The following is a 22,527-nucleotide window of genomic DNA, read 5'->3' on the forward strand; positions in this document are numbered from 1 at the left end:
GAGAAAACATATCATAAGATTGGAATATAGGCTGAAATTAAGACAATATGTCATTTAGTTAAAATGTAGTCTGAATTGGATAAAAAAAACATGTCACAAATTGAAATAAGGTTGAAATTGACACAACATATCATAAACATAGAATGTAGGCTGACACAACTCATCAAATCCTACTATTTGGGTATAGGCTGAAATCTTCACAACATATCATAAAGATGGAATGTAGGCTGACACAACTCATTAAATCATACTATTTGGGTATAGGCTGAAATCTTCACAACACATCATAAAGATGGAATGTAGGCTGACACAACTCATCAAATCAAACTATTTGGGTATAGGCTGAACATATCATTCAGTAAGTTTTAAGTAATACTCCAGCTGAGATTCATGCAAAATATGACTGATGGTTGGAAAGCCAACACATTTTTTGTTATATTTTGTTTAAAATGTTATAGTAATCAGGTATTAACATGAGGATTTTCATATAACCCCCTGTTCGTAGTAGAAATTGATTATAAAGAATGCACTATAGAATTCAAAATTAAGGGAGATAACTCTGTAAATGACACTAAAACACAATGGAAGCTATTGATTTTTCAATATGATCACTTGTTCTGTGCATAAATTAAATCTTAATGTATTCTAGGCAGGAGTGATCATATTTTGGTTATTCACAATAACCAACTGGTTATCCTATTTATAGATTTATATATTGACTATTGCCTAAATATAGGCTGAAGACTATCTTAAATATATTATCTTACCAAAAAGCCTCAGTATAACAAACTGCAATCCCAGAGCAAAACTCTTCTCCTCTTCATGTACTGACCTACATAACAAAAACTATAACTGTGTATGAACTCACTGAGTGATACCCTCTGCGTGTAACATACAACATACCCATGTTAGAATTTTTCCCTTTCAAAGAGTCTAGCAATAATTATCTTGCTCAATTGTGAATAAACGCACTGAGTGATACCCCAGCTTGTAACATGTTACATATTCCTGTTAGATTATCCCCCTTTCAAAGAGTCCAGCAATAATTATCTTGCTCAGCTGTGAATAAACTCACTGAGAGATACCCCTCTGCTTGTAACATGTTACATATTCCTGTTAGATTATCTCCCTTTCAAAGAGTCCAGCAATAACTATCTTGCTTTATGCACATACACAAATGATACCTAATTTTTATATAACATTTCATTAAAATCCATAAAACCAAAAAAATAGGAGTGGTACCTTCAAGCTTAATTCACATAGATAAGATGCAGGACCGCCAAGATTTCAAGATGCAAATGTATGAGATTTGGCATAAGTTAGAAAGTTCAAAGTAAAATGACACTTACACAGCTCCAAATTGTGTGTTTTTTGTTTGTTGTTTGTTGGGGTTTAACGTCTGAGCAGCAATATTTCAGCTATATTCAGACGATGAACATGAAATTGATGATAAAATGAACATGAAATTATGATGAAATGAAAAAGGGATGGGACACAAGGACAATGGGGTCGACAAATTTTGATTGCCACTGGAAATAGGGAGAGGTGGGTAGGGTCGGGCAATTTAGCCTCCTGTGGCGGAGCCCTATGGTTCCTACTCAGGGAGAATACCACAGTAGGGTTCTTTAATGTGTGAGGAACGTGGCATCTTTCCCAACACGGTGCACCACTATGGTTAGGGGTCAGGTTTTCCGTATTATAGCCTGACAACCCCAGCATGTAACACGCCAAGGGTACCCCATTCAACCACCTGGGGCACACATCCAAGTTGCTTTATGGGCAAAGCGCCCTAGCCCCCCGGCTAGGGTTCTGAGCACTATTTAGTCGCCTTTTACGACAAGCTTAGCGCTGCTGCAGGCCTATTCTTTTAAAACCTGGACCTGCACAGGGCCCAAATTGTGTGAGTCTCACATGGAGTGCATGTGAGCAGGAACTATCGAAGATTGACAAATGGGCAGACAAGATGATTCCCAAAACATCTGCCAAAATTTGATTGTGGAGCATCAACATGAAGAAACCCTGGCAATCACTGATATCATTTATTTATGAAAAAACTGAACATTGCTTTTTGTAAAAAAAAAAATGCTTGAACATCTTTTTAATCCAACACATATACCCAGTACATGTAGCAAACACTAAGTACATCAATAATTATACAATCTTGCTTTTTTTATATAAACATGAAGATTTTGAATAATGCAGTGACCTCTAAGTGTATGGTTACATGTTTACATGTACTATCTTTATGGAGGCTACAAAAGAAATACTGTGTTGAAATGGTAACTCATTTGAATCCAAATGAAATCCTTAATGGGTAAAAGTCTAGCAGAATTTGAGACTGTTTGATAAATATCAACTTTAGAATTCAAGGTCATAAATTACTTACCTCAAAGTCACCATTAACAAGGGCATCTGTGTACCAGCCACAGTGAAGGTCACAACCACAAGTAAAAACAGGAATGGTTTTAAATTATGACAAGTCGATTTACATGGACCATTGGTTGCTATGGGTGACATGATGACCTCTGGTGAAATGTTAAGGTTATCCATGATACAGGAACAACCACTGAAGTTCTAAATAAAAGAAATTACATGTATAAATCGAAGCAGATTAATATACTACAACTGTAAACATGGAAAGTTTTGCATGTCATAATTCTCTGTTTGATTGGTCAAACACTTCACATGGCTGCAAATTTAGCAATCAGACATTTTAGCGGCTATAAAAAAGTTTATCATAGTAAATTTTATACTCGACCAAATGTTTTGTTGTTTCATGAATTAATGTCTTCATGTAACAAAAATTAACTGGCCCAAATTTGTAAGTTTATATGTGTTATTATTAAGAATGTGTGCCCTCCTGGCTTAACACATACACTATGTTGTAAATACTGTACTTTTATGCACAATATATCTATACATATGTAATGTGGTGGTGATGACAAATAAAGATATACAAATAAATGAAACAAGGAAATTTCAACATGTGGTTTATTTTCACAAATATTCTGTTACCCTGACTTTGGCAAAAAAAAAAAAAAAAAAAAAACATGCAAAAGTTTCCATATCTACAATATGTGTTGTAGTTTACACTACTGTCAAACAACTTTAATGAAGGCGAAAAAATTCATATGATAAATTGTAGTGAAAGGATTTTTGGAATACATGGTAATTTACCAGCATTAAGTTTTTCATAAATATGAAGAAAATTGGCGATTCTGTCTAAAAACCAGGAATAAAGTTCTATGGACAATATCAAAAATTTTGCAAGGTGCAGCATGATACAACAGAAATAAAACAGAGTACAGGTGAGATAATTATGGATATATTATTTAAACTTGACACAGCACTGACTTTGGAATTAAACATTGATGTAACAAGATAAATATTTAATATAATGATTAAGTTGGGCAATCACCAGAAGTGGAATTTTCCAGTTATAAAATCACACTTCATTAACGGCATTTTACATTTAAGATGCAGAAGTAAATAAAATATTCCGTCAAAAATGCAACATTTTCAGTATTATTAATTGAAAAAGGGGTATTTTGCAGTAATTACAAAATTAGATAAAAATAGAATCTCATAATGAGTTGGTGACTTGAATCAATGAAATATGAACTTTTTCCATTATCAGCCACACTCAATATCCAATTCTTGAGAATTAAGATTTGAGAAAGCATAAAAAGTTCAATACATTTCTATTTCAGTTGGTATAAGGCTTAAAAAAGGTAGATTTAATGTCTACAAATAAAGTTTTCTGCTGAGGCCAAATTTAAATCTATTCAGTTTCAGTAAACTGCAATCGCTTCTTTCTGAAATACGGACATACCAAAATGTAGTAAAACAATTTTTTTTGGATAATTTGTGACCTTTGGACCAATAAAATCTATACAATTTCAACTTACTTTTGGTCATAACTTTTGAACCACTATACCTAATATAAACTATCGTGGATTCATAAATCAAATGAAGGAGGAATCTTCAGTAATCATTTTCATCTATAAATAATGCATCCTCAGTGGTTTTAAGTTCCACAACTGACCTTGAACTTCTGTATGAAAAATTTTTGGAGCAAATATAGGAATCTTTATCTGACTCACTCGTCATGAGTCGCTCCTTCACAATGTAGCAGTTACCAAGAGTTTCTCCTCCGAAGGTAGAACTTACCATTTACTTCTCCTCTGGAGGTACTACGTACAATGAGTGTCTCCTCTGGAGGTAACACTTACCATGAGTTTCTCCTCTGGAGTAATGTAGCTATAGAAGCGAGTACAACCAGCATGACATGGTGAGAAGTAGGTTATACCATTGATACCACAGATTGGCTGAGACTCACGGGTTGAACAGTCGCAGTTTATATTACATGTAGAAGTCAGGTTGGCCTCAAGGTTACCAAGGTCAAACTCATCCAGGTTAGTACTGAAATCAAATCAGAAAAAGTGTAAAAGTTGATGTGTATAGGATTTTACAAGCTCAATGAAAACATTGGGCATCTGGCATGACTGATAATGGTATATCTATAATTCATTTATTCAAAGCCACATCTCAAGAATACATTTGAAATATTTCAGAACAGAGACATTTCATGATTTGAGCAAATCAGTTAACCTTGCTTTAACACTGTATATTTAACTTGGATTTTAACTGGCTAGCTCCAACAAGCACCACAGCCCATGAGGAAGCATTCACTCAGAAACACCAGCCATCAATCTCCCTCTTCAAGAGACATAGATAACAGAACAACTAACTTGAAGTCTTCAGCTAGACAGGGCTATCACTTAGTCACGAATTCCCTTACTCAAGAAGAGTGCTTCACTACTATAATTAAAATTTTACATTTTCAAAAATGTTACATTCTGCAACAATATCATAACTTTATTGAATTATGAGCAAGCGATCTTGCCACAATTATGGAATTAAGGTGCTATTTTGTTTTTAGAAAAAAAAACAGACTAGATATACTTAAGTGTGTAATTCAATTCTGTGTTATCTTCCAAGGGACATAACTCTAAATTTAATACGAAATATTGACAAATTATGAAGGCAAGGAGTGGAAGTTAATTAAATGTATTGCCCAGGGGAAGGACAATCAATGACAGAGTATTCCATCAAAACCTGAATACTATGTCTTAATCTACTAGTAATAGGATAGGTTTATAACTAATTAAATGGCATAACTGAGGCTTAGCATTATAACTTAAAAATCGTGACTATAACATGAAATGCTGATGTAATGTAAACTTCAAAGTCATGAATTATAGTACATGATATTTCAATTAAATTTAACTCTGAATTTAGAGGAAGTATTAACAGCCCTACATTGTTTGAAAAAAATTAAATAAACTGATACGCATAAATTGTACTTATTAAAATCTACATGTTCTTCAGCACTCAAGGTCAAATTATATATACTTCTATACTCCTTTAGATGAAATTTTTACACTAATTTGGAACTCATAATTAAATTATCAATATTTCTAAACTAAAATTAAAATTAATATGATTTTCAATGGACCAACCCCCCCTACAGACACTTAAAAAAAACCAAAAAAAAACCAGGAATTCTGGAAGTTTTTCCCCATATCAATGACAAAGAAAATATGAAAAAGCACACTTGTACATGGAATTTATATCAGACTACATCCAAAATCATATACAGTGTCTGTTTCACCCGTATAAAGCCACACACCAAAATCACATACAGTGTCTGTTTCACCTGTAAAAAGCTACACACCAAAATCACATACAGTGTCTGTTTCACCTGTATAAAGCCACCCACCACAGTGTCTGCTTCACCTGTATAAAGCCACACACATACAGTGTCTGTTTCACCTGTATAAAGCCACACACCACAGTGTCTGCTTCACCTGTATAAAGCCACACACATACAGTGTCTGTTTCACCTGTATAAAGCCACACACCAAAATCACATACAGTGTCTGTTTCACCTGTAAAAAGCTACACACCAAAATCACATACAGTGTCAGTTTCACCTGTGTAAAGCCACCCACCACAGTGTCTGCTTCACCTGTATAAAGCCACACACCACAGTGTCTGCTTCACCTGTATAAAGCCACACACATACAGTGTCTGTTTCACCTGTATAAAGCCACACAACCAAATTTGAAATTAGTCTGAGATTAGAAACCGAGATAAATGTGAAGAAATTCAGACAGACATATGGACGGACAAGTTGATTCCAATATACCACCACTTGTTAAGTGAGGTATGATAAAAATTTCACAGCAGACATTGTTTTATAATAAAATTGACAAAACGTCATGTGTTGTAATAACAATGCAAAATTTGTGGAAAAATGTATCTAGGCTAAAAACCACTAATTCCACTTTCCATAGGCTTCTATGCTAATTTCACAATATTCAATGGCTTCTCTGGACTTTACCTTAACTTTAACCTGCAGAGGACTATATATCAGCATGATTCTACATATGTCAGCTCACCATCCTCAGAATGGCATGTGGGGTTAGCAGACTTGCAGTGCAGTACTGGTCACCGGAAGTGAAGGGTCTATAAATAGCATGGGAAATCCCAGTGTTTTCACAAGATAGGGGTATATTTAAAAATCATTATGGAGATTAGGCTTCACATCACAAGAAGCAAAATGCACCCATAAAATGTACAGAAATGTTTTTCCTTTCAGAAACTGTTTAAATTTTTTAAATAAGATGAGAACTTTTTTCACAGCACTATGAGGAACAGGGGTAATTTTTGCGTAGGACTATTTTTGCGTACGTTCCGAATGCTCATTGGTTGAATTGGTGGTCTGTAACCTAAACAGTCACTTTTTGTCTTAGAAAAAATAAATAACTATACAGGTATCTTCCTACACACATACTGAATGCATTTGCAAAGTTTCAGTGAGATGTGACAAGCACTTTTTTAAATATTTGATTTTTAAATATAGGGTAACCAAGTTGTGCGAGCAAAAAAGTGACAATATTCTACCATACTTAAATGCATTAAATATTTGCAAAGAACTTTTTCTGACTTTTCAAATAAAAAATATCAATCACAACTTGTTTTTTAACAATATTAATGAAGAAATAGTTTTAAAAGTAATCATTTTCTGAGAAATTGGTCTATTTTTAAAAATTTATTTCTGACATGCCTCCCCCTTTTTCTTGATCACATGTAAAAAATCCTAAATCTTTAAATTTTCACAAAAGGTGATATATTTGGCTTTAAATTTGTAAATACAGTGTTTTCACATTAAAACATGACCAGTAAAGGGCACCTAAAGCAAAAAAAGTACTCAATAATGGATTTTCCATGTTGCCATAGGGGAATGCTGATATGGCCTTAACCGCAGTAATGAAAGTGAGTTTTTCCTCATTTCTAACCTAATTTTTGCTCAAATCTACACAAAACTTGATTTCAAGTGCTTATTACCACCATATTTAGGTAAATATAGCCCTCAAAGTTTAATATTTGATATTTTTACTAAATTTTCTACACTTTTTACAAGATAGGACATAAAAATCAGCCAAAAAGACCAATTTTCCATAATTTGGACCTATAACTTAAAAAAATGCATATTTTGAAGGATTTTTGTAGTGTATTCCTCTCATGGCAAAGTTAACAAGATCTTCAAGTAGTTTAAAGCTATTTCAAGAAACTTTTCATTTTGCCATGGCTTCAACTTAAGGCTAAAAACCACTAATTCCACTTTCCATAGGCTTCTATGCTAATTTCACAATATTCAATGGCTTCTCTGGACTTTACCTTAACTTTAACCTGCAGAGGACTATATATCAGCATGATTCTACATATGTCAGCTCACCATCCTCAGAATGGCATGTGGGGTTAGCAGACTTGCAGTGCAGTACTGGTCACCGGAAGTGAAGGGTCTATAAATAGCATGGGAAATCCCAGTGTTTTCACAAGATAGGGGTATATTTAAAAATCATTATGGAGATTAGGCTTCACATCACAAGAAGCAAAATGCACCCATAAAATGTACAGAAATGTTTTTCCTTTCAGAAACTGTTTAAATTTTTTAAATAAGATGAGAACTTTTTTCACAGCACTATGAGGAACAGGGGTAATTTTTGCGTAGGACTATTTTTGCGTACGTTCCGAATGCTCATTGGTTGAATTGGTGGTCTGTAACCTAAATCTACCTAATATTTGTACAGATTGGTTTTTGCCTTCAAAAACATATGCCCCCTTCCATTCCAAAGTTCAAAGGGGTATACTCCTACAAAATTCAGTGGATCATTAATTCCTGGAAATATGCACAACCACAGATCATGTCCTTACTATCTTCAAAATTTCATGAAATTTGGTGCTGCAGTTTCCAAAGGAGTTGCACTTACAAAAGTGTGATGAACAGGCATACAGACAATGGACAGAGTAAAAATAGTGTCCCCACTAGTGGGAGGAGACATAAATAACAGTGTTTACAATGACAATGAGTTAATCAGAATTGATTATGTTATATATGGTAAGGTAACAGTTTCTACATTATGAAAGATTAAGCTACCTGCCATTAGATTCCAGTAATAATTTTAAAACCCAACTTGCAAAAATTGATTTTGACTGTTTTCTTCAATCAGCATTAAATTTTTATATGTTGAGTTGTAATATTGCAATTTTTTCATAATTCATTTGTAAAAAGCTGACTGAACATCTGTATTTACCAATGAACTGAGATTAGAATTGAATATCACCTATATGTCAACAGTATCCCTGTATCTATCTAAAATAGATCAATTCTCAAAGCAATTAACAAATGAGTTTTGGAGAATGAACTTTAGTCATACAAAATAATACATGTAAAACAATTGAATCAGAAATAAACTGAGAATGGAGTGAATATGTCAAGGAGACAACAACAACATTGTGTTGAAAAAGGACATTATGTAAATTTCTTTCTTTAATCAATTACTAAGACACAAAAATATCAACCAACATAGCCAGAATATATACAAATATTGTCATCATATCAGTATTTCTTTAATATACATACATGGACAAGGCTGTTTGTTTATTAAATGTCTGGAACTTAAATATTGCAAAACTTTTATTGGAAATGGTCTTATAAATGTTTTAATCCTTGTAGTTTTGCACACAAACTTTTTTGCTAGTTCAACCATTAAATTAGAATTAAGGCTGATGAATAGACTTGGCAAGGATCACTTGATGATGTGCTTCAAACAGCTGTGATAAAATGGTAATAAATATTTAGAATTCTTATTTCAAATGTCATAGATAAGTTTAACCTAAAAAATTCACTTATGTGACAGTAAAAACTGTGCTCCACAGAGGTCACCACTTCATGCAACACATAGGCGGCATCTTTTCATATAATCAAAAAAGACTAGACCTATAAGAATCGATATAATTCACAGGGATACTCCATTTACTTGTGGCAAGTTAAAACACCATGAATATCAGCTCTAAAAGTCTTAGTGTCCTTAACAATGACAGTATAATTACTAATCTTGCACACTTGCTGGTAGATGCAATAACTTGACATTTTCACAACAAGATATTGACTTGATTCCCAAGGATCAGAGCTAGTAATATAAACCTTGTAAAATCCTTAAAGACTTAATGATTAATGGAATGTATGATAATAGAACTCAGACTAGTACCACAGTCAATTTAGTTTTCATTAAGAATACAATTACATGTGCAGTAAACAAACTTTCTTCAGTCAAGAAATCCATTTTCAACTTAATAGAATTTCTCATATGAAGATAATAGGAAAAAGATGTAAATTCAACTGTATTAAATGAAATTGAGTAACACATACACAGTAAGAAGTATGTATCTAAATAGAGTTATAAGTGAATCAGTTACTCTTATAAGAATTAGGGTCTTTAAGACATGTAGTTTACTTTAAGACATGTAGTTTACTCTTATGGTATAGTGGTAAATTAATTCTGATGACAAATATATAAATAAAATGTCTACTTTTGATTTAGAACCAAATGAAAATCCAATCATTCATAAGCAATTCATGTATTGGACATTTTGACTTTAACTCTTAAAACTGCAAGAGAATTAAGTTTATTTGTTGATATCAATTCATATTCTTTGTATGAAGTTTGAACAGTATTGAATTGAAGGTTTCAAAAGATGATTAAAGCTTCTTATCATAGTTTTTTTACATGAAATTTTACATTTCAAGGGAAACTTAAAATTGTAATACTTATTGGCAAAACCCTCAACACTTTGCATCCCACGAATATCAGTTATTTATCAGTAATACTTTTCTATGGGTCAAAGATAAAGACCTTGAACTCTTACCTGTTGACATAAGCATGGTATGGAAATGTAGCACCAGCCATTTTGACATTGTTACATCCCAGCATCAAGAATGTTACAAATCCAACCAAGGCAAGACCATCTAGCACCAAAGCCAACTTAATAGCACCTGTCAAAATAGAAAGGTATTAAGCACCAAAGCCAACTTAACAGCACCTGTCAAAATAGAAAGGTATTAGAGGAACATTAGTTTCATTTCTGTAGTCTAGGGGAAAAATTCATCGGTTCTAATTAGTGATGGTCCATGGTCCTCAGAGGTGAAAAATAGCAGTCACCCAGTATCCCAGTAGAATTTTAATTAAGTTATATATAGAGAGTATTTAACAGAAATGTGGGCTGGGCTACCATCTTGAAAATCCCAAATTTTACCCCTGGCCCTGGGGCAAGTTTCATAAAACATCTCAAATTGAAATTTTCTTCAAATCCTTCCTCAACTCAAATTTCAACCAATCAAATTACTTGAAACTGAAGATTTAAGTAAAATCTCAATTAGTGATTTTTAACGAAGCTTGGCCCACGACCCTCAATTACTGACCTTGAACTTTTGAAATGTCATTTCCCTAGGTCCTTGACTTAGAATATGTTTCATTGACACTTTGTTGAGGACTCTTAAGTTTCTCTGAAGTGGACTACAATGAGTTGTTGTCTCGTTAAACTTAAAACAGTCAAGAACCTTCCACTCTTGAAAGTGAGTTTGAATACCTGAGAATGACCATATACGGTTAAGATGCTCCTTCATATATAATCAATGTGCCTCACTATGTAAACAGGTAATTGATATGAAAAGAAAAAGACAAAAGTCTGACTAACTACAAATATATACCTTTCGGATGAAGCTGATATTTCTTCAATATAAATCCCCCTATAAGTATCCCAACAACTGCTCCTGGTATACCTATTCCTCCTGCAAAAGTACGAAGATTTTGTCAATTGAAGTCTATTGGTTAAATTATGCAACTAGTTAAATATACATGCAGGTCAAGCTTTCTCCTACCCCATCTCCTTCTTGGATTTGTTTCTACACAGAAGTTTAGGACCGACAAAAAGAAAAACAAAATAACAGAGAGACACCATTATCACTATATACAGCCCACAATCAAAGCAGGGGGAATACAAAGAATATCTTCTGAGCATCTGCTCATGCTGTGTTAAAGAAATATTACCAGTACATTTAACAGCAAGAGCAGACGTTATTTGGTTACTAGTTGACAAAGTTTTGAATAACTTTATATTTAGATCTACAAATGGCAAAGAGGACTAAGTACCAATTCAAACTTAATTTGGTCATGGTAACAACAGACATCTTAAAAAAATTCTAATTAAGCATAAGGACAAAAAATTGACAATCTCCTTATATCAGCTTATAGAAAGCCTGCCTCAGAGATTTTAACAGACAGACATAATGTATAACAAGGTAACAAAATCCACAATAATCTTTAATTGGCTGAACAGCTCAAAAGGAATGAAATTCTTCTATCAACTATAGTAAAATAATATTAAAACTACAGTAATTTTCCAGTAATTACATAATGTCAGCTTAGATAAACAAATCGTATAGAAAATAGGACCAAGTTGTCATCATAAAACTTAAGTATAGTAAGCTTTAATTCTTTGACAGCTTATATTAACTATAATAGAGGAAGCACTGACTTGTGTGACTGTTGCTAATGGTAGAATGGCTCACTTTAAAATAAATGGGTCAACCACGATATCTGTAAAAAGGTACAGAATAGAGCTATTCACAAACCAGGTTCAGAAAAACATACAGGAAGTTGATCTCGGAGAGCAACCAAAGCCATTTACAATATATGCCCCATCTATAGGAAGCCACACATCCAATTTGAAATCAATCTTTTTATTTGGAGCAGAGATTTTTTGACGAAAAATTTTTGTATTATTCCATATACTGAAAAATGGCATAATCCCTGGAAACAAGAACATAACATCTGACAGCACCTAAAATTGTATGCCCCATAATTATAAAGCCATACATGAAAGCGGTAAATCCATTTATAGGGAGCTGAGATAATTGTGATGAAATTTGGACAGACAAACAAGGTGATTCCAATATACCACCAACTCATTGATTAGGGGTATAATTAGAATTTCAATCACTGGTACTGGTATATCAAGTTAATAGGTCAAGGTCACCAACAATGCCCTTCACCTAAAATCAAAGCAACTACAAAATGTATGTTTGTACACACAGACTTGGACTATTTAGGACAGAAATAATCTAGTTAATTTTTAGGTGTGATATAATTTCCAGATATCAGATTCAAGAAATATGTCGATTTTTATTTTTGTTCCTTTACTTTATAATATGTATTATCAGATTAATTTCAAAATATTGGCAATAAAATTTTCCCTTATAGATATTTTGGGTCACCTTTTTAGATGCACCAATAAATATACAATTAACACATTTTGGTTGCTCAAATAGAATGATTGCAGTATAAATTGTAGTTGATGTCGTCAATGTAATAAATAATGATTTAAGATTGGTCAATGACATTACAAACTTTAAAAATAGGCCAAATACAAGTACTTATATCATTATATCAATTGTCACTGTGGAAATATAATATTGTGATAAAACATTTTATTCTGCAAAAACTGCTGTCAGTGACTAGAGACTACTAATTGGACAACAACAGCATGGCTAATGGAGGTGACAAGTCCTTTGTTCACATGGCATGATTCTGTTCTACAAACCATTAAATTTCCAAAGACAGTTACAATATAAATTAAGGTCAATAACCGTACTTAGACCATTATTCTTCCTTTAAACATTGATATTAAATCAATATCTATAGATTTATATGGAGGATAGAACTTTTTTTTGCACTTTCAAAATTGTATTGTAATAGTAGAAATACTGTGATAAAGTTCATAGAAAACATTACCTAAACCAGGCTTTAACAGTAAAACTTGTCCTTAGGCTGGTTTAATACTAACATTCTGAGGGGGGATCATGATCTCAGGGGAGGGGCTCAGATTCAAATAAATTTGTGAGCGAAGAATGGGGTGAAATGTTTATGAGATAAAAAGTTGAAAAATGATGACTACATGCAAAGTAGTATAAATTTTTTTTAGTCCCCTTTGTAACTCTGCACCTGTCTAACAGCCTTAAGGAAACACTGAATAAATACAACATCATGTGTTCCTTTTATGACAACGACAGTCACAAAATGAAAGGAAAGTCAAGACAATACTTCTGATAATTGACACTATAAAGAACTCAGGTATATTGAAAATGGATCTTGTCAAATCCACATAAAATGAATAAACATTCTCTGGTTACAATCTCCTCAACAGAGATAAAGACTTTTATATCTCTAGTGTGCTGTATTATAAAAGGCTTTCATTCCTTACTATGTCTTGACTACATGTACACGTACAGTTATACGAATGTAAGGGAAATTAAACAGTGTCGGCTTAACTTACATGTACATGTACTTGTGAACAGAAAAAAAGAACAGATTTGGTGAAACATAACAATTGCAACAGGGTATAAACAAAATACAAAACTGACAGCCAAACTGAAAAAATCTTCAACAAGTGTAAATCCACACTGTGAAGTATGGACTATGAAGTGTTTAAGGATTTGTGAAAATTATAGGTTTCCACGGAAAAGCTTAAAATGAAAATTAGCCAGCCACAATCAATAATCTAGTATTATTCCTGAATTCAAAATAATGTTTACCAAAATTCTAAGTTTTCTTTCAAAATTTAAGCTTGATATGAATAACTTAATTTTTCCTCACCAAAAAGTTGAAAGAAAAAGGGAATCAAAAGACCACTGCTATTTTGCTTTCAGAAAGTAGTATATGACAAAACCTTCTTTCCATAATCATCTCTCCTTACACATTTTTTTGTACTTATTGATTGTCATATAAATACAATGGAATTTCATTACAAAAGAAGCTTCCTGAAAGCTAAGTAGATTTTATTGCAGGGACAATTATCTGTCGGATATGGTCTCTCTGTGCCATTTAAGGACTAAATTGAAAACAACCAAATCTATTATTCTCTAATCTAAATGTCAATAACAGATGACTTGATGCAGTAAAAAGAAGTGCACTCCTATATCCTACTCAACAATAATGAATCACTATAGTTTTCTAAGAAAATTGTTTACCATTTCCAGTTCTTTGTTATTACTTCAGATAACATCAATAACTATTGTCTGCACTTGCATCATGTATTAAATAGGTATGTAATGTATTTTCAGATGAAAACCATTTATAGGGTATAGCAATGTCTGTCATAAAGGTCACTTTGATAGACAAAAAGGGGGTATGTAAAGTGCATTCTCTTCCATCTTCAAATTTATAATTAATACTAATGCTGTCAGAATGTTTCAATGTTTTTATCTGTATAAGAAGTGTACCAAGGCACGGTGCTGACATTCAAACTAAGTAGTAAGAGGAATTTTTAAACCACCTTATAAAGATTATCCCAGTGCTCAAGGTGAAATTTGAATGCAGGTTTCCTGTTTTTGTCATTCAATTCAGTTGCCCATATCAAATCGTCTAAGGAATCTTTAATTTTGAGACAATATTTTCCCTGGTTTATTTCTCCAATAACTTATTGGGTCTGCTAAACAGGATGTGAAAAAAAAATTTTACAGGGCGTGAGCAGTACTCTTAACAAATCTGCAAAGCTGTTTATAGTGCACTGTACTAATTTGCATAAAAGGGGACATGATTTAGTATTGAAGTACAGGTGCTTTGAAATAGTAAATATACCTTCTGCACAGGAGATTAGTTCTGAGAATGTTTTAATAACAGGATAAATCTAAAAAACTAAAGTTTGATTCTGCTTTCAACAAGGTATGTCTCCCCTCTGTTCCGAAGTTCAAAGGGGTATAACTCCAACATAAATTAGTGGATAAAAAAAAATCTTAGTACAAATGTATATGCACAACAACATATCATGTCCTCACTTACCTACAAAGTTTCATGAAACTCGGTTTAGTATTTAAGGAGGCGTTGCACTTAAAAAGTGTGAAGGACAGGACAAAAATAATTCATCTCCATATCAAAATAGGGGAGACATATCAATATATTCATTAACAAAAAGCTCAAGTACAGATTGATTGATTGATTGTTGGGGTTTAATGCCAAGCAGCAATATTTCAACTATATTCAGGCGATGAACATGAAAGTGATGATAAAATGAACATAGGGATGGGACACAAGGATAATAGGGTCGACAAATTTAGATTGCCACAATATAAAAGGGAGGGATGAGTAGGGTGTTCCCTGCTCTGTTGAAATTATCAATGATTTCAAAGGGTTGTGAAATCTGTAAAGATCTTTCATGTTACAACAATATAAACAGAAAAAAGGTAGGTCAGTGTGCTCATTTTTGAGATAGATGGTGGGAAAAGGATTTCTCTGGATTTTCCATAGGTTTTGTTTAAGGAGGTTTTATCTATTAAAAATTCTGAAAAAATAACAAGACTTTCATAAAAACTTCTCAAATACCATTTTAAGGTGTGTTTAATGAAATTACGCAAAGAAAAGTGTGTGTGTGTGGGGGGTGTGGGGGGGGGTGGGGTCAGTGGCCAAAAGGCATTTATGCTATAAAATGGATAAAAATAGATGAGTTTGAAAATCTGACAAAAATGATTGATCACGGGCAGCAAAAATGTCTCATTGGCAATAATACCACATATCCTATTGTTGCTTTAAAGTGAAAGTAACATTTATCCAAGTAAACATGAATAAGTGATTTAATTGTGTATATGAAAGAAGTTCTCAATGTTTTATTTTTAGACAGATAATGCTTACAAAACATGACCAACATATCACCATTCTGACCTACTAACCTACTAACAGCTTGTGATGATGATACTGAATGGAAATTAATCAAAAGAAACCTTGTAGGTCAAACTGATGCAATTTTCTAATTTTCTTTTCAAACTAATTAAAATCAAGCAATTGAATTTGGAAGTAAAGCTATAGACATTATAGTGACAAGTTACCAAATGGAATGTTGAGAAAGTAGTCTTATTCATATTTCATTAACAGTGGAAGAACTTTTCTTGTGAATATCATTTTGAGTGGGTTTGATTTCCCCATCCCCCCCAAAAAAATTCCTTAGTTCATGGAATAACTTCAGAAACATAATCCATGTAACTTTAGCTTGAACTTTGAACATATAAGTAATACAAAGCAACTGTTTACAGAGAAACCTGTCTTAAATGACAAAGGATAGAGCAAAATAATAGTCAAGTTAAACAGGTGGTCTTCATTAGCAGGTTAACTTTACATAGAATGCATGATATCTATAGTCCCTTACACAGGCAAATATTTTTCACGTGAAATTCATGTTAATCGAGCTTCACATGAAATTCAAATGAAATTAACATGATTTTCATGTGAAATTCACTAAACACGAATTTCAGGCTCCATTCACCCGAATTTCATGTGAACTCTGTCACTTAGTTTATTTGCTCAATTCAGGTGAAATTCATGTGAAATTCGTGTGAAAATCATGTGAAATAATTTTGCCTGTGTAGGGCAGGTGATTGCTGAATACAGATGGTTGATGAATACAGGTGATTGCTGAATACAGATGGTTGATGAATACAGGTGATTGCTGAGACAGTCTTGACCATATAAGGAGAAAACTAAGTTGGTAAAAATTAAAGAAATTTCATACTAATTTGGCATGGTTGAAAATTCCTCTTTAGCGACAGAAATTATTCTGTAACATACCGTATAGGGAAATAATTACAAGATTGTCTAATCAATATAACATATGCTATCATATCCATTTGAGAATTTGCTTAAATGGAATCTTAATGATAAATTTCAACAGTAAAATAATTAGTGGATTGGAATTGAGAGGCATTAAGTACATGAAAAAGAAAAAAACCCAGATACAAAATTTAATGATGACGTATGTCCCTAAGGCTACAAATGTTTTTCAGACATCCCAATAATACCAGTAATGGTGTGTTACATTGTAAATTTCCTGTATATGTATCAATTTTAATGTTACATGTACATGAAAGTTTTCTTCCTGCTGATAGCACCTACATGTACAAATGTACATGTACTTGTATTTGCTGATTGCAAGCAATTTTTTTGGGTACAGGAGTCTAATGCTACATGTATTTTTGAAATGATAATAAGGCAAAACAAAATTAATTAGTAGATTTTGCATCCACTCCCCCCCCCCAAAAAAAAAATTGGGGCGGAAATTTCAAAATCATAATTTTTTTATGCCAGTTTCTAGCATTGAGATACTATAACACACAAATCTGACTAAATCAATGTTTCTTCTCTAATACTGATATGGCTATGGATTTAAAACATGCATGTATCTATACTTCAAATTGTTAAAATTATGCTAGTAAATATCTAGGAAGAAATAAAAATAAAATCCTCCCACTGCCTCATATTTTTTGTGAAGGTTGGATCAGAATCTACCTTTTAAGTTTACCTGGTCTAATTATACTCAGTAAAGTTATGGTAATATTAGTATACATGTACAAGTATCTTGGCCTACAGCTGTACAAGTATGCTAGGTAAAGTCTGATACCAAGTACCTTTTGCAGATCAAAAATTGTATTTGTGTTACATGTAAATCTTGAAACTGTTTAAACCATGTGTTACAAAGTAACTGACAACCAAAAACAAAAACCTGAAAAGTTTGGCTAAAATGATGAATTATGGGTAATAACAAAATCAATGTGTTGATCAAATTATCAGCTTTTGATCACAGCAATTACTACATGTACTAACACCAATAGACATGTACATGTAGGACATATTTGAAATCAAGGAGTCTTTGATAATTTACAAGCCTCAGGCTAATGGAAAACATATACATGTAGACTCTCCTTTCATACATGTAGCTGTGCAATCTATCTGACTTACCAGTAAATAAATTAGCCAAAGATTTAGAAGTACCAAACTGTGTTTCTAGGTATTTAGGCAGGAAGACAACAAATCCACTGACTATAGCTATCTCACAACAGATACCGAGGCTGGTCAGCACGTAAATCTTGTTCTTCAACAGGTTTAACATAGAACGAGGAATGTCTGGAAACCAAAACATATATTGTAATCAATATGAAGTTGCATGCCCCCAGTTGTACTGAGATCAAGTTGATTTTGGACAGCAACCAAATTCACTTAAAATGTATGTATGCTCCATCTAAATGAAGCATCATACCAAATTTGAAATCAATTGATTCATTGGGAGCAAAGATATAATTGCAATATAATTTGGACAGATGGGTGAAATGATGGACAACGTGATTCCAATATACCATCCACTCATTGGATGGGGCTATAAATTTGGACAGATGGGTGAAATGATGGACAACGTGATTCCAATATACCATCCACTCATTTGGTGGGGCTATAAATTACACAGAATGGGAGAAAATAACTGATGCTGTTAAAGTACTTTTCACGGATACAAATGTACTTTACTGTACATTGTGGTACACAAATTACTTAAAGATTAATTTTGATTTACTACATGTGTTCTGAATCTTTTTTAAATTGGACTATTTAAATGTCAAGTAGTATAAATGAATAACAACCCGTTTTGGATTTTTACATCCTGTTGAAATTAACAAATATACATGTACAATGTATCTTTGTTTAATTTATTTTCAATATACATGTATCTTTGTTTAATTTATTTCCTCCCAAAATTGACTTTTTTTAAAGTAATGTCACAATGTACATTGTTCTTGTTCAAACCTTACAATGTTTAATTAAATATTTGACCACTGAATATTATATTATATTTCAGAGAAAAATGGGCAAATAATAATCTGTTTGCCCGTTGCAGTGTCAGGTTTCTATTTAAAACCAGAACTGGGTACATTTTCCACTATATTATCCACTGATTTCCATTCACGTCAACTTCATATTTTTTTTAGATAAAACCCACACCTCCTGTCTTGAGGCAGGCATGCTACACTGAGGTAAAATGAACTCAATGATATAAAATCCTCCCCATGACCTTACCTTTAATAGGTTTCCTTTATTTTCCAAATAGTACAAATCTGACCTTATCTTTAATATCATTCCAATAATCCTCCCTGAAACCTTATTTTTAATTGCTCTCCTATAATTCTCCCCATGACTTTTCCCATAATTATCCTATGAACTTTTTCATAATCCTCCCAATGACCTTACCTTTAATAGCTTTTCCATAATCCTCTCCATGTAAAGAACCTTTATCTTCAAAATTCAACAAATCTTCTTTGGATTTCTGTTCCAAAATCTTTCGTTTCTCCTCCACCATTATCCGTGGGAAGGACAAAAACGGAAAAGCCAACATGAACAACAGAATACCACAGATGATAAATCCCCCCCACCAAGAACCGATCCATGCTGGGTCAGAAGGCCGAATGTTTACGCTGTAACTAAACACATCCACATAATACTGCAGGAGTAAAGCTCCAAGGGCATAGCCCAGTACTGGTCCTAAGACCCCTGATGCATAGATGAAGGCTAAAAAAGACCAAGGATACATGTACATGTATTATTAGTTAAAGCATAGTTGCAAAAAAAAAAGTTATATATATATATATATATATATATATATATATATATATATATATATATATATATATATATATATATATATATTTATGTAGTGAACCTCTATATAATTCTGTTTCAGATTTTGATCCAAATCAATTTGAAGGTAAAAAAAAGTATGTTAGTGAGCTTTCTAGTTTGTATTAAATTTACCTTACTACTTATTTACTCCATTAAACTCACTGATTTGTATCTTAAAACATTAATCAAGTTTTCTACTCCACAATAGGTTTCGTACTGTAATTGAATATAGATCCTATGGTCTACTCCATATGTATTCTGTAGTGGTATTTATTTTGTAGAAATCAATTTCCATTCCTATTGTTACATCATACTTATTGTTAATAAGGATTTATTACAGCCCTGTGCAGTGCTCTCTTGACTTGGTAACAACTAGTGATGCTTACTGGATTGTCGTATGCAGTGTCTGCTCAATGCTTTCATTTTTTTAAAATTGTAAGGTGCAGAGTCTGCTGTATAGAGTTATTACATTTTCAGAGTCTTTATTTGTCATGTCTTCAATTTTTTTATCAAGAAAATAATACATGTAAGTAAAATATCTGAACTTAAATTTGGCAAGCTTATATTTTCCTGATTCCCAAAACCTCATGAATATTGTAAATTAGAACCTCACAAAAATTTCCCACTTCATGGTATTCAGTTGTCATACAAAGTGTTTGTCCAAACAATGTTTACCATTTTAGTCCCAATATTTTTTCTTCTAAGGCTGATAAGCCATGCTGTTTGTACATGCACATGTAACTCAAATATTTCTGCCTAGGTTAATGAAGTGAGAAAAAATATTTGTTTTGTCCACATGAACTATAATATACCCAAATGGTACATTTGTAATAATGGAACAGTGAGAAGATATTTAACAGATAAATACATTAATTTAAAGTAGGAAGCAGTACGGTTGGTACTCCTCAAACCATGCCACTAATTTAAAAGTTAATGAAACAGTACAAATATTTTGCATATTATGTACATAAAATATATTATTTTTCTGAAAATTTATTGGTTGGCCATACCAATAAAAAGTTCCTTCCTACCCATTTAAAATGTAAATAACTCAGGTTGGCCTTATATATACTTTTATCAACATGACTTTTAATTTCTCCATTCTACAAAGTGGAATGGTATAGGTACATGAACCTCCACTATCATTGACCGTAACTCAACAGTGTCTTAACCAAGAATCTAACTGGGGTAACATTGTGTCAATTGGACTTTTTTCAATTATATTTGGCTGTAAATTATTGAAATCTTGTTCAACTGCCAGAATCATTAAACACGTCTTAGCATGTTTGCAAAACATAAAAGCTTAAGACATATTTTCAAATAGTGACTCCACAACATTGGAGGGAAAAACTCCATTCAACACCCCCTCTAACTTGTAGACTTAAGAAATTAAAATTCATGCTGACTGAAGGGTATCAACATGTTCCATATCCTTTCTACACCTACCAAGATAGACTGGAGCCTTTTCTTTCTGTACATGATTGTCAACATAAGTCGTTCCTAACGTGAGCACCGGAGTTCCACCTGTTCCTATCAGCACCTGAGCTGAGATCAGTATCAGCACATATACCCAGTTCCCTGAAGTTTCACCTATACACTTTTCCTTATACCCACTACTAGTCACCTCATCAACAAGTTTACAAATATTTTCTTCAGTCGCATTGGAGGATATGCCCCTGTGAACAGTGTACTTTTCTGCAATGATATGGGGAAGTGCAAACAGGAATGCACCAAAGGCCATTAAGAAAATGCCATAACTAATCCATTTTGGAATGTGTCTGCGTCCACCTAAGTAACTAATAAAAATTACAGTCACAAGTGATCCAAATTCATATGACGCTGCAATTAATCCTGATATGGAACTGCCAATTTCAAATCGTTTTTCTATTGTTGTAATCACACTGTTAAAATATCCTGTTGACATTGTCCCTGAGGTAACCATTAGTAAGCACATACATATCACAAATGTTTTTATATTAGCTAAAGATTGAAAAATCCCTGGTCGACATTTCCCTATCCCACACGGTCTATTGTCTTCCAGAACTTCATGAATAATCTCCACTTTTAACCTTGATTTGACGTATTCATCTTTCTCAGTTTTCCCCCTAAGGAAGTGGCTTTGACTACTAACAGAATAGTCGCTGACAATAGAATCATTGCCAATACTAACACCACCTGGTGTCTCAACACTTTCGCTGATGATATGTATATTTCTTTCTTCCAACTCCTTCAAGTTTGGACGCTCTGCCATTTCAGATCATTTATCCCATTAAGGTAACTGTAGCAGAAAAAAATGTGTTGTACAAACCAAACTACTCTCCACAGATTGTTTCTTTTTAGGGTTGTTTGAAGACATTATCTTCATTATTTAACATACATCACTGAAAAATAAAGACAAAAACTGAAAAGTCTTTGAAAATGGCAAAAATTATGAACAGTAGTATGTGGTTTATGCTAAGAATACTAACAAAACTTTTAGTCTTATTTTGTATCATTTAGTAGTATGACTTGGCATAACATTATATAGTATATACTGAATATTACATGTCAAAATCTGTATCACATGCTTTACCAAAACCAAGACTCCCACGGGATGATATAGCTCAAGGGTTGATACAGCATTTGATAG

The 22,527-nt window shown here is 32.9% G+C and overlaps 1 protein-coding gene across 2 annotated transcripts in view; it reads right to left on the bottom strand.

The window, feature by feature from the left end:
• Positions 1-22,527, bottom strand: part of LOC148598773 (solute carrier organic anion transporter family member 5A1-like) — a 53,045-nt gene that overhangs the window by 10,245 nt on the left and 20,273 nt on the right. For both annotated transcript variants that reach the window (XM_088560219.1, XM_088560220.1), the window contains exons 2-9: positions 21,345-22,279; positions 19,470-19,787; positions 18,192-18,356; positions 11,120-11,200; positions 10,279-10,405; positions 4,233-4,422; positions 2,387-2,574; positions 768-832 (exon numbers count right to left, since the gene is read on the bottom strand). In XM_088560219.1, coding sequence (XP_088416345.1) covers positions 768-832; positions 2,387-2,574; positions 4,233-4,422; positions 10,279-10,405; positions 11,120-11,200; positions 18,192-18,356; positions 19,470-19,787; positions 21,345-22,149 — 1,939 coding nt within the window. In that variant the 5' untranslated portion in view covers positions 22,150-22,279. The remainder of the gene's footprint in view (positions 1-767; positions 833-2,386; positions 2,575-4,232; positions 4,423-10,278; positions 10,406-11,119; positions 11,201-18,191; positions 18,357-19,469; positions 19,788-21,344; positions 22,280-22,527) is intronic.

Source organism: Perna viridis, chromosome 14, assembly GCF_037379345.1.
Source record: "Perna viridis isolate PV_CMFRI_1.1 ecotype Kerala chromosome 14, ASM3737934v1, whole genome shotgun sequence".
NCBI lineage: Eukaryota > Metazoa > Mollusca > Bivalvia > Mytilida > Mytilidae > Perna > Perna viridis.